The sequence below is a fragment of the Mustelus asterias genome, chromosome 10 (assembly GCF_964213995.1).
Source record: "Mustelus asterias chromosome 10, sMusAst1.hap1.1, whole genome shotgun sequence".
In the NCBI taxonomy this organism is placed as follows: domain Eukaryota; kingdom Metazoa; phylum Chordata; class Chondrichthyes; order Carcharhiniformes; family Triakidae; genus Mustelus; species Mustelus asterias.
The window spans coordinates 82,997,385-83,011,501 of record NC_135810.1 but is presented as its reverse complement, the minus strand read 5'-3'; the positions used below and the strand labels follow the sequence as shown (position 1 = coordinate 83,011,501).

General features: G+C 40.0%; 1 protein-coding gene across 2 annotated transcripts in view; it reads right to left on the bottom strand.

The window, feature by feature from the left end:
- LOC144499717 (cullin-5) overlaps window positions 1–14,117 on the bottom strand; it is a 76,352-nt gene that overhangs the window by 31,706 nt on the left and 30,529 nt on the right. For both annotated transcript variants that reach the window (XM_078222052.1, XM_078222053.1), the window contains exons 5-8: window positions 13,683–13,824; window positions 12,963–13,108; window positions 11,518–11,598; window positions 251–344 (exon numbers count right to left, since the gene is read on the bottom strand). In XM_078222052.1, coding sequence (XP_078078178.1) covers window positions 251–344; window positions 11,518–11,598; window positions 12,963–13,108; window positions 13,683–13,824 — 463 coding nt within the window. The remainder of the gene's footprint in view (window positions 1–250; window positions 345–11,517; window positions 11,599–12,962; window positions 13,109–13,682; window positions 13,825–14,117) is intronic.

Here is a 14,117-nt window from a genome sequence, read left to right as displayed (position 1 = left end):
TTGTAAATGTAAAATCAAGCCGTAGCTCAAGCAAAATATGATGCATATTGTTGCAATTTTAATTGAATAGAAATTTTACATTTTTGACTGATCTGTAAAGTAGCAATTGCCTTTTATAGCTCCTACTCTGCTACAGGAAAGCAAATATTTTGATTGGTCAGAATAGCCATCAATAATAATTTATAGCTCTCAATCTTATTAACATAAACAATCTTCATTCAGTAATATAAACAATTATAATTTTACTCACTATCTGTCTCATTACGTTTGATCATGCCTGGGCATTCAGCTAGAATTGTCTCCTTAAATGAAGTCACCAGGGCATTCACACAGCACTCCATGAGCTGAAATGAAACTCTTGTAATTAACAGTTCTTTCCAACATTTTTCGCTGGAGTCAGGACTAAATTATTCAGAGATATTTGCACACATACGATAATCCTGTTGGATTATTTTGAGTTGTCATTACATTCTTTATCTAATCATTGCAAAATTCATACATCCACTTAAAGTTAGAAATTTAAAGAGCAAAAACATTCCAAGCATAAATTCCTTCTGTTTCATTGAATGAGTAAAGGAAATCATACTTCCAAATGAGGATAGAAATCCCTCTTGCATCAATTCGCACAAATGTTCAATCCAGATTCTCTTGTGAAATGATATTTTAAGTTATTTGCATATGATTTCAACCCATCAATTTAACAATCAAAAGTATTGGGTATTAAACTAAATGCCAGTGCATTTTTACAAAACTAAATGCCTGATTTTTCATATCTCCCAAGCAGACAATATTAAGGTTTTTTTCTGAATGATTTTGGATTTAGAATTGTTCTTCCAATTTAACTTCTACAGAAGATTTATTGGTCTTGTTCAAGCATTATACTTGCTTGCACATGGTGCACAGGAATGGAGGAACTGAAAGGGAGAAGAATGCAGTTGGTCCAGTCTGGTCTTCATGAATAGCTAAACCAGCTGTAAGCCAAATATACTTGAATCTGAACCCCTTACACTGAGGTGTAAATACCAGGGGAAACTACAAGGATGGAAAACAACTTATATTTAAGTATCACCTTTAACATACAGTTACCGCGGGTAATGATATAGCTGGGTTACAGGTGGGAGTGATGCCTACTGTGGTTTAAAAGTCAGTGGAAAATCAAGTAACTGAGTTGTTATAGGAAGCATACCCTGGGATATTTCCTGACTGTGTGGTAACAATCACAAAACCACAGGTGGAGAAATCACAGAATAAAGTTAAGGAAACCGAAAGAGAAAATGCTGGAAAATCTCAGCAGGTCTGGCAGCATCTGTAAGGAGAGAAAAGAGCTGACGTTTCGAGTCCAGATGACCCTTTGTCAAAGCTGAGCACCAGCTTGAAACATTAGCTCTTTTCTCTCCCTACAGATGCTGCCAGACCTGCTGAGATTTTCCAGCATTTTCTCTTTTGGTTTCAGATTCCAGCATCCGCAGTAATTTGCTTTTATCCAGACGTAGAGATAAAGCAGTTGTATCTGAAGGCATACACAGAAGAAGAATTTATGCGTATACTGGAGTGTCATTACATTAAAAATTATGTCTTAATGAGAAAGCAGACTTTTACATATTCAGGCGGATAAAAAAATTCATCAAGTTTATGACCGGTGGAGTTATAGAAAGGTGGTGTTGCGGTAGCACGAGGCACCAGTAGGGGGTCATTTATGAATAAGGAAAGCTCAAGCAAAAATACAAAAACATTTTTATTGACCTGGGCGGCATAAAAGTGCAGCTGAATGTTCCCATACATGTCAGGTAATAGGAAAATCTCAAGCGTCAATAAAACCAGCAGCCTTAATATCCATTCAGGCATTCGAGGAACTTTTCCGAGGGTCCTAATTGATTGTGTAGGACCCTTGCCTAAAACAAAAAGTGGAAATCGGAATTTGGCAACTGTAATGGATGTGTCTACTAGATTTTTGGAGACCATTCCATTGTATAATATTACAGCTAAAAGGACTGTAGAGGAATTACTTAATTTTTTTACTAGATGCAGACTGCCCACAGAAACACAAGCAGATCAAAAATCAAATTGTGTCAAATTTATTCAGGGAAGTTATGGATAGCTTAGGAATAAGGCTATTTAAATCAACTGCATACCATCCAGAATTCGCAGGGAACAGTAGCACGGTGGCAACATACTTTAAAGACTATGTTGAGGGCCTATAGTCAAGATCATCCAGAGGATCAGGATAAAAGAATTCCATTTGTACTTTTTAGAATTAGGGATGCACCTAATGAATCAACTGAATTCAGCCTATTTGAATTGATTTTTGGTCATGATGTAAGAGGACCACTTAAATTGATTAAGGAGAAATTGGTGAGTCAGTGGTCCGAGACAACATTATTGGACTGTGCGTCAAACTTTAGGGAAAGATCAACTGGGTTGGTTAGTTGGCTAGAGAGCATTTAAAAGTGGCACAGCATGTGATGAAAAAAGAAGCGGATAAAAAAAATTAATGATTCATAGTTTTGCTAGTGGGGATAAAGTATTTGTATTACTACCACTGGTAGATGAATCTCTAAATGCAAGGTTTAGTGGGCCTTATCAAATCGAAAGGAAATTTAAGTGAGGTGAATTATTTGATAAGAATGTCCAAGAGTAGGAAAGTTCAGTGTCATGTGAATATGCTCACAGTATTTTGAAGGAAAGCAGAAACAAGATGTGTTAGTTGTTACAATTCAAAGTGAAGAAACAAATCCAGATAATTTTGAATTTGACATTCCTCGAATTAGATTAGATAATGTGGAAGTGATCAGAAATAGGGATAGATTACTGAGTTACCCTCTAGAGGAAAATGAAAATGATCTGAGAGTTATTACAATCACAGAGAGTATGTGGGAATAAACTGCAAAGTGCTAAAGTAATTGTGCATGAGGTAGATGTAGAAAATTCTGTTCCAATTGCCAAAATGCTGTTCCAATTGAGCAATATTCATATAGGCTTAATCCACTCAAGTTGGCACAGGTTCAGAAGGAGATACCGACATTTGATAGTCTGAGGTGCAGCAGCCAAAAATCTCGATCAAACACTATGAAAGGCTGGTGAATATTTACAAACCTCAGATAATGAAGACATGGATGGAGGCAGGTGAGTGCAACGTAAAACTGATGAAGGTGTAAAAGGAGAACTAGTTACTGGACAATGATGTGAATAAGGATAGTGAGCAGGTACGGAGACAGTTGCAAGAAAAGTTGACTGATTTGGAACATGTTTCCGAGTTGTCGAAATTAACTAAATATAAACTGCAGGACTGTCAACCACAGCTTGCAATCTTTGAGAAGTAAAAGATATATGAATCAGTAGTCATATGTGATCTCACGATGGAGATTAAGGAACAGAAGTATTTTACTAGTCTGCAGGGAGCAATCGGAGGGCTGAAGAGAATAGCACAGTGAGTATAAAAACTAACTTACCATGGAGATCTGCGGTCTAGTTTGCAGGGAGCAGTCAGAGGGTGGAGCAACAGCAGCACAGAGTATATAAACAAACTTACTGAAAAAACCTGAAAAGTGACACCACAGGAAAGTTGTGACCTGACTGGCTGGTAGGAAATCTGTGCTAACTTCAAAAAAGAACACTGCAAAACTTATTAATTAATTAACTAAGTAGAGATGGCTGGGCAGGTGATGTGCTGTAGCTGTATGATATGGGAGCTGGCAGATCCCATTGCGAGCTCCAGTGACCACATCTGCAGCAAGTTTTGGTTGTTCGAAGAACTCCGGCTCAGAATTGATGAGCTGGAGTCCGAGCTTTAGACACTGCGGCACATCCTGGAGGGGGACAGTGACTTGAACACTTTTTTTCAGGAGGTGGTCACACCCGGTAGATTAAGTACCTCTAATTCGGTCAGTGGACAGGGACAGCAGGGTGTGACTGCAAGTGAGGCAGGTAGAGAGATCCTAAATTCAGGAACAGAGGAGCCTCAGCTCTTGACTTTGCCCAACAGGTATATGGCACTTGTTCGCTGTGTGGATGAGAAAAAGGGCTGTAGGAAGATGAGCTAGCCGACCACTGCATCGTGGTACAGGAGGCCATTCAAGAAGGGGGGAACAAAAAGACAAGTGGTAGTTGTAGGGGATTCTATAATTAGGAGGATTGATAGCATCCTTTGTAAGCATGGAACATTGCCTGCCTGGTGCCATGGTGAGGGACATCTCTGACTGGCTTGATAGGATATTGGAGTGGGAGGGGGAGGATCAGTTGTTGTGGTCCACACTGGGACAAACAACATAGGCAAGACTAGAAAAGAGGACCTGTTTGGGGATCATCAGGCACTAGGAAGTAAATTAAAGAACAGGTCCTCGAGGGTTATAATTTCTAGATTACTACCCAGAGCCACATGCAAATTGGCATAGGGGTGAGAAAAATAGGGAAGTAAACACGTGGTTAAAGGAGTGGTGTGGGAAAGAGGAGTTCCTGGGGCATTGGCATCAGTATTGGAACAGGAGGGATCTTGTACTGTTGGGGACGGTCTTCACCTGAACCAATCTGGGACCAGTGCTCTAGCAGAAAGGATAAATAGGGTAGTCACAAAGACTTTAAACGAGCAAATGTGTGGGGCGGGGCGGGGGGGAGCAAAGCAGCAGGTTAGCATGTGGAGAGGTTTCGACTACATGGAAAATTATGAAAAATGTTAAAAGGAAAAACTCAGGAGATGTTATTAATGAAGGTGTTAGGATTCAAAAAAAGGTAGAAAAACTAGCATAAGGGCACTTTACCTTAATGCTCGTAGCATTTGAAACAAGATAAATGAATTGACGGCACAAATCATCACGAATGAGTATGATTTAGTGGCTATTAGAGACATGGTTGCAAGGTGGTCACGACTGGGAGTTAAATATCCAGGTGAATCAGACTATTCAGAAGGACAGGCAGGAAGGTAAGGGAGATGGTGTAGCTCTGATATTTATGGATGATATCACGGCGGTAGTGGGAGATGATATAGGTTCTATGGAGAAAAGGGTTGAATCCATTTGGGTGGAAATTAGAAATACTAAGGAGAAAAAGTCTATAGACTGCCAAATATCATCACAATGGAGCAAGTAATAAATAAAGAAATAACTGATGCATGTAAAAATGGTATGGCAATTATCATGGGGGATTTTAATCAACATGTCGATTGGTCAAAGCAGGTCAGTCAAGGCAGTTTTGAGGAGGAGTTCATAGAACGTATCCGCGATAGTTTGCTTAAATAGGATGTAATGGAGCCTACGAGGGAGCAAGCTATCCTAGATCTGATCCTGTGCAGTGAGACAGGAATAATTAATGATCTCACAGTTAGGGACGCTCTCAGACGGAGCAATCACAGTATGGTTGAATTTAAAATACAGATGGACTGTGAAAAGGTAAAATCCAATACCAGTGTCTTGTGCTTAAACAAAGGAGGCTACAATGGATGAGGGAGGAGTTGGCCAAGATAGACTGGGGGCAAAAACTTTATGGTGGGACAATCGAGGAACAGTGGAGGACTTGCAAAGCAATTTTTCACAGTGCTCAGCAAAAGTATATACGAGTGATAAGGAAGGATTGTAGAAAAGGGGATAATCAGCCATAGATATCTAAGAAAATAAAAGAGGGTATTAAATTGAAAGAAAATGCATACAAAGTGGCAAAGATTAGTGGGAAACTAGAGGATTGGGAAATCTTTAAAGGTCAACAGAAAGCCACAAAAAAAAACTATAAAGAAAAGATAAGATTATGAGAGTAAACTAGCTCAGAATATAAAAATAGATAGCAAAAGTTTTTACAAATATATAAAATGAAAGAGTGGCTAAGGTAAACATTGGTCCTTTAGAGGACGAGAATGGGGATTTAATAACGGGAAATGAGGAAATGGCTGAGGCATTGAACAGGTATTGTGTTGGTCTTCACAATGGAAGATACAAATAACATGCCAAAAATTGATGACAAGAAGGCAAGGACTTAGAAACGATCATCACTAAAGTAGTAGTGTTGGGCAAGCTAATGGGGCTAAACATAGACAAGTCTCCTGGCCCTGATGGAATGCATCCCATAGTACTAAGAGATGGCAGGGGAAATAGCAAATGCACTAGTGGTAATTTACCAAAATCCACTGGGCTCTAGGGCGTTTTCGGCAGATTGGAAAACAGCAAAAGTACGCCACTTAAAAAAAGGAGGTAAACAAAAGGTGGGTAACTATAGGCTGGTTAGCTTAACTTCTGTAGTGGGGAAAATGCTTGAATCTATCATCAAGGAAGAAATAGCGAGACATCTGGATAGAAATTGTCCCATTGGGAAGACGCAGCATGGGTTCATGAAAGGCAGGTCATGTTTAACTAATTTACCGGAATTCTTCGAGGACATGACAGACCCGGTGGACATCGGGGAACCAGTAGATGTGGTGTATCTGGATTTCCAGAAGTTATTCGACGAAGTGCTGCACAAAAGGCTGTTGCATAAGATAAAGGTGCACACTGTTACGGGTAATGTATTAGCATGGATAGAAGATTGGTTAACTGACAGAAAGCAAAGAGTAGGGTAAATGGATGTTTTTCTGATTGGTGAGCAGTGACTAGTGGTGTGCCTCAGGGATCAGTGTTGGGACCGCAACTGTTTACAATTTACATAGATGATTTGGAGTTGGGGACCATGTGTAGTGTGTCAAAGTTTGCAGATGACACTGAAATGAGTGGTAGAGCAAAGTGTGCAGAGAGCAAAGTCTGCAAAGGAATACAGATAGTTTGAGTGGGCAAGGGTGTGGCAGATGAAGTACAATGTTGGCAAATGTGAGGTCATCCATTTTGGTAAGAATAACAGCAAAATGGACTACTATTTAAATGGCAAAAATTTGCACCAGGCTGTTGTGCAGAGCAATCTGGGTGTCCTTGCGCATGAATTGCAAAAAGCTGGTTGGCAGGTGCAGCAGGTAATTAAAAAGGCAAATAGAATTTTGTCCTTCATTGCTAGAGGGTTGGAGTTTAACAACAGGGAGGTTATATTGCAGCTGCATAAGGTGCTGGTGAGGCCACACCTCGAATACTGTGTACAGTTTTGTCTCCTTACTTGAGAAAGGATATACTGGCACTGGAGGGGGTGTAGAGGAGATTCACTAGGTTGATTCCGGAGTTAGTAGGGTTGGCTTATGGGGAGAGACTGAGTAGACTGGGAATATACTCATTGGAATTTAGAAGAATGGGGGGGGGGGGGGCGAAATCTTATAGAAACTTTAAAATTATGATGGGAATAGATAAGATAGGAGCAAGGTGGTTGTTTCCATTGGTGGGTGAAACTAGAACTAGGGGGCATGGCCTCAAAAAAAAAGGAGAACCACCTTTAGGACTGAGTTGAGGAGGAACTTTTTCACCCAAAGGGTTGTGAATCTGTGGAATTCCCTGCCCAGTGAAACAGTTGAGGCTACCTCATTGAATGTTTTTAAAGCAAAGATAGATAGATTTTTGAACAGTAAAGGAATTAAGGGTTATGGTGAGTGGGTGGGTAAATGGAGACAAGTCCACAAAAAGATCAGCCAGGATCTTATTGAATGACAGGGCAGGCTCAAGGGGCCAAATGGCCTGCTCCTAATTCTTATGTACTACTGCAGGTGAAAATAAAGGACAACAGCGTAAAATGAATGTGAGAGATGAAACTCTACCATCATTCGAAATGAACTGCCAGGATAATTAATTTAGTAAGAAGTCTCACAACACCAGGTTAAAGTCCAACAGGTTTATTTGGTAGCAAAAGCCACTAGCTTTCTGAGCGCTGCTCCTTAGTCAGGTAAGTGGGAGTTCTGTTCACAAACAGGGCATATAAAGACACAAACTCAATTTACAAAATAATGGTTGGAATGCGAGTCTTTACAGGTAATCAAGTCTTAACGGTACAGACAATGTGAGTGGAAAGAGGGTTAAACACAGGTTAAAGAGATGTGTATTGTCTCCAGCCAGGACAGTTAGTGAGATTTTGCAAGCCCAGGCAAGTCATGGGGGTTACAGATAGTGTGACATGAACCCAAGATCCCGGCTGAGGCTGTCCTCATGTGTGCGGAACTTGGCTATCAGTCTCTGCTCAGCGACTCTGCGTTGTCGTGTGTCGAGAAAGCCGCCTTGGAGAACGCTTACCCGAAAGTGTTCTTTCATGAGGACAGCCTCAACCGGGATCTTGGGTTCATGTCACACTATCTGTAACCCCCATGACTTGCCTGGGCTTGCAAAATCTCACTAACTGTCCTGGCTGGAGACAATGCACATCTCTTTGACCTGTGTTTAACCCTCTCTCCACTCACATTGTCTGTACCGTTAAGACTTGATTACCTGTAAAGACTCGCATTCCAACCATTATTTTGTAAAGTTTGTGTCTTTATATGCCCTGTTTGTGAACAGAACTCCCACTTACCTGACGAAGGAGCAACGCTCCAAAAGCTAGTGGCTTTTGCTACCAAATAAACCTGTTGGACTTTAACCTGGTGTTGTGAGACTTCTTACTGTGTTTACCCCAGTCCAATGCCGGCATCTCCACATCATAATTAATTTATACAGCTTGCAGTCATGGATACCCAGAGAAATGGTACTGTTCACAGCTGGGCGACACGGTAGCACAGTGCTTAGCACTGCTGCTTCACAGCACCAGGGACCAGGTTCGATTCCCGGCTTGGGTCACTGTCTGTGTGGAGTTTGCACATTCTCCCCGTATCTGCGTGGGTTTCCTCTGGGTGCTCTGGTTTCCTCCCACATTCTGAAAAACGTGGTTAGGTGCATTGACCTGAACAGGCGCAGACTGTGGCAACTAGGGGAATTTCACAGTAACTTCATTGCAATGTTAATGTAAGCCTTACTTGTGACTAATAAACTTTTTTTAAAAAGCTGGTGTTGAGTAAATTACGATGGTTTTTGCAACAGCCTAACTGTCATAATGATTGCTGAAACCATGATTACAACAAATTCTGACACAAAAGAAGCCAATCTGCTTAATATCTTTGCCATGGAATACATGGGAAATGATGTAGATCCAGAACAAATGAAGGAATTGATAAACTACCTTGGAATAAAAAGATATACAATTGGCGAAGCTGGAAAGAATGTTGAGTGTACTATTTTGCAACAGAAGGTGGAGTTGGACTACTTGACAAAGGAACTAAGGCCAGTTAGCAAGAAAGGGGACAGGGACAAAGTGACCCTTCTGGATGGCCTCAAACACACGTGGAGTTGAAAAAGCACGCAAAGGGACAGGTTCTCTTTAACAAAGCCTGTGAGCAGCTCAACCTTCTGAAAAAAAAACTACTTCGTTTTGACATTTTGGAACTCTGAACATCAAAGGAAATTAGAAAGCATACCCGGAGTGGTTTGTGCCAGCTTGCATCCATGTAAAGTTAGATCCTCCCTAGCTCTCTGAGGACATTACCAGAACTAATTTACAGTCATGGCAATGAAACTGAGTTCAGACTTGGAATCAAAGCAGGATCAAGAACTGAAGGAGGCTTTTGAAAAGGAAGAAGCAGCAGCATATTGAAAAAAGGAGGAAGAGAGAAGATCATTGCCAATGAGTTATCATGATTTTGACGAAAAAAGGAATGTTCAATGGTGGAAGCAAAGGACTGAAATGGACTATACTACTATTATAATTGCATGCTTCGATTTAATAAAATGTGCATAGTGGAGTATGAATAGTGTAAAACTAGAGGTTTTAAAGAATGAAGCCATCTTTGCGTATTGATGGTTCTTTTTTCTAAAGGGGCAGGTATGATGATACTGTGCCTTTAAGAAATGTATTTGTGTTATGTTTCTTGTGAAGAGAATGTTTTTAAACTTCAGCTCTGATTATGGTGAAGCTTTGTCTGCTCCAGGCAGCCCACCTGCGGAGAGTGCAGAAGAACAATCGCTCCTAGTTATTGCAGCATTTGTTTTAATCTGAATTAATGCAGTTTTAATAATTGTTGGGTTGTCCCCTGGGATTTCAGAATAGGGTTTAATTAGATTGATTGACAAGAGTGTGACCTGAGCAAATGGAAGGAGCTAGGCTTAGAGGAGAAAAATGCAGGCAGTTGTCTCTTCGGATTTGAAAAGAGCAGCAGCTCTCTCTCTCTGGAGAAGTCTGGGTCCTGCTAGAAAATAGGTATCCCTCTTGAGGGGTGTTAAAAGATTTAAGGACCGGCAATCTACACGAGCCTGTGTTTTTGCTTGCTGATTCTGAAGAGGGGTTCACATCTTTGAGGAATATTGCTTAAATTGGAACTAATAGAGATAGACTAGCAGTTAAGAATTGTATTTTGTCATGCTTAAGTATTTCAGTTGGTAAAAATTACACTATGTTATAGTTAAGCTATTATTACATAAAGCGTGTTTTAATAAAAGCTTTCTAGTGGGTCAATATAATTACACCTGTGGTGTGCTCACTAATGCCAAAATCAAAAACAGTTGGGGGTCTAGGCTAACTTCATAGTGTACCTTGGAATTTCTCAACTGATCTCTAACAGTCGCCGTCATATGTTTGAAAGGTGCTGTCTCAGGAGCCTTGGTAAGTTTCTATAGTGTATCCTATAGATGTTACACCTTGCTGCCAATATGTGTCGATAGTGGAGGGAATGAACAGTTGTGGTTAGGGTGCCAATCAAGCAGGTTGCTTTGTTCTGGATGGTGTTCAGCTTCTTTGGTGTTGTTGAAGCTGTACTCAAAGCCAAGTGGGGAATATTCCATCAAACTCCTGATTTGTGCTGTGTAGATGTTGGGCCGGCTTTGAGGAGTCAGGAGGTGAGTTACTTACTGCAGGATTTCTAGCCTCTGACCTGCTCTTATAGGCAGAGAATTATAAATGGCTTGCACAGTTCAGTTTCTGGTCAATGGTAACCCCCAGACTGTTGATATTGGGGAATTCAGCAATGGCAAGAACAATGAACATTCAGGAGCAATGGTGTGATTCTCTCTTGTTGGATACGGTCATTGCCTGGCACTTGTATGGTGCATATGCTAATTTCCACACATTAGCCCAAGATAGGAGTGTCCAGCTCTTGCTGCATTTGGACATGGACAGCTTCAGTATCCAAGGAATTGCAAATGGTGCTGAACATTGTGCAGTCATCAGCAAACATCTCCACTTCTGATTTTGTGATGGAAGGTCACTGATAAAGCAGATGAAGATGGTTGGCCTAGGAAACTACCATGAGGAATTTCTGCAGTGTTGTCTTGGAACTGAGATGATTGACCTCCAATCACCACAACCAAATTCCTTTGTGCTAGTTATGACTCCAACCAGCAGAGCTTCCCCCCTGATTTCTATTGACTCTAGTTTTGCTAGGGCTCCTGATGCCATAATCAGTTAAATGTTACCTTGATGCCAAAAGCAGTAATTCTCACCTCACCTCTGGAATAATGGCAATCAGTCCGTTCCAGAAACCTAGAGAGCAACTTGATGGGGCACAGACAGTGTACATCAGAACAAGCTCTCAAAATGCAGGGGAAGAAAAAGCAGAACAACCTGGAAAAACCATTAAAATACATAATTTGTAACTTCAAGAGAAATACTCACAGCCTGAACTGAGTTGCATTCTCGTCTGGTTTCTAAATATCGAAGTGCCCTCTTCTCTTCCTCTTTTAATTTAGCATCTGCCTTTAAAAGAGATTTGACTTGTGTTTAATATAGCTCAATTTTATTTTCTTCTCCCTTCCTATCTGGCCTTCTTGATCCCATTTGAGGGCACAATTTCATTGATTTTCAAATATCTCACTTCAGTGACATTTATGTGCAAACCTCCATATAAAGTGCCTAATATGACCTCTGGAAAACCGATATCCAACTTTTTACAATTTACACAAATGACTTAGATGAAGGGAGCGAAGGCACAGTAGCTAAATTTGCAGATGACACAAAAATAGATAGGAAAGTATGTTGTGAAGATACAAGGAGTTTGCAGACGATATAGAAAGGATGAGTGAGTGTGCAAAATTCTGGTAGATTACGTATAATGTGGAAAAATGTGAGGTTTTTCATTTTGGTAAGAATAATAAAAAAGTATTACTTAAATAGAGAACTGCAGAATTCCAAGGTGCAGAAATGTTCTCGTGCATGAGTCTCAAAAAGCTATTATGTAAGTACAGCATGTAATCAAGAAGGCTAATGAAATGTTATTCTTTATTAAGAGGGGAACAGAACATGAAAGGAAGGCTGTTATGAGGATATTGGTGAAACCGTATCTCAAATAGTGTGTGCAGTTTTGGTCTCATTTAAAGAAGAAGGTAAATGGACTGGAGACGGTACAGAGGAGGTATTAGATTGATACAAGAATGAGTGGGTTGCCTAATGAGGCTAGATTAGACAGGCTGGGATTATTTCCACTGGAGTTAGCAGAGTGAGGGATGACTGGATTGAAGTAGACAAGATTCTGAATGGTCTTGACACAAGGTGGATGTGGAAAGGGTATTTTCTCTTTTGGGTGAGTCCAGAACTAGGGGGCATTGTTTTAAAATTAGGGGCAGCCCTTTTAGGACAGAGATGAGGAGAACTTGTCTGAGGGTTGTGCAATTGTGAGGGTTGTGCAACTTTGGAACACTGCCTAAGGCAGCAGTGGAAGTGGGGTCATTGAATATTTTTAAGGCAGTTTGCCAAATAAGAATGTAAGGTTATTGGGGGCAGGTGAGAATGTGAAACTCAATAGATTCGCCATGATCTTACTGAATGGCAGAGCCGGCTCAAGGGGAATGGCCTCCTTCTGCTCCCTTTTCTTATGTTCGAAAATATGCATACTTACAACAGGTTTTATTGAACAACAGTAAGGAGGGGGAAATCCTGCTCGACTGCCCCTTCCTCTACTTTATGTGCATGGAAGTTAAATGTCGAGCTAATTCTAACACGCAAAATGAAATCAATCCCTTTATATTAAAACTGGCATGCTTATTTTGAAGAATTTACTTTGTCAAATTATGCCATTACTGTATTCAGAAATAATGGTATTTCATACATTGCGTTTAACTTACATATTTCATGTAATTTTGAACACCATTTTGTTGCAAGTAAGAAGGGGCCTGTGTCCTATAGAACCTCTCAGTTGAATCTAAATAAGCCTTTTCAAAATTATCACGATAAATTTGAAGCTTGTCTTCTGGATTAGAACACAGGTTTACTGCAATTAAAGAAAAGAACCCCGTAAAGAGACATTCTGCAGAGTATTTTAAAACAACATTTATATTAGTAAGTTAAAATAAAAACAAAATCTGCTGCAATAAAAGCATATATCGAATATACAACTTTGATGGATTTTTTTTTGCGTTATCATGCACGTTTATGAATTGCAAAGGAAGGCAGGTCTCAATTTGTGACGAGTCAAGATTTCCTGAACTGATCATTACCTGAGACCCCCCAGTTCTGCTGAACCCATCAGAGCTCACGGTGCATGCTCCAACTACCAATTCTTTTTAAACAAAAGTGTTTAGAAGTTCTATGGCATAACTATGCAACATTTGGGGAAAAATAATTGAAATAATTAGAAGACCACATAACCGCAATGTATACTGTTAAATAGAAATGACTGAGTTTTTCTAAAAGAACTCATAAGCAACTAACACACAAAACTCTATAACTTAGGAGCTAGCCAACATTCAGGCTCTCGTACTGAACATCTTGCCAATTTCAGACAGTTCTATATTTCAAAATATCACTTAATCCAGGGGAAATATTTTACTACAATAAAGTCTTACCATATGATTCTCGAACTCCAATGACCAACTGCGAGTCAAAAGCTTCTCCTAGTCTTTCAGCATGAACTAACTTCATGGCACTATCTTGCAGACGATTCTTAATATTCGAGAAGATTGACTCATTCCAGGTGTCAAGCATAAGCTGAAAGAATTAAAACTCAGTCTGCTGTGAAGAATTTTTTTCCAGTTCTATTATATTCACACTATTATATATTAAAAATGCTAATCAGTTTGCATATTCAAATACATTGAAAACTCCTGTTTGGTTTTGTCAATGATAAAACAAATTTTAAAAGGCAGTCATTTAGCTCTTTATATATAAATCAAAGTGGCACTCCAACTAGAAAGCTAACATTGTAAGGATCAGCCTTATAACATTAAGTAAAGGTAGCCTTAACTGTTTCAGTAAACTGGCTCAGGCTGAGCACTACACTG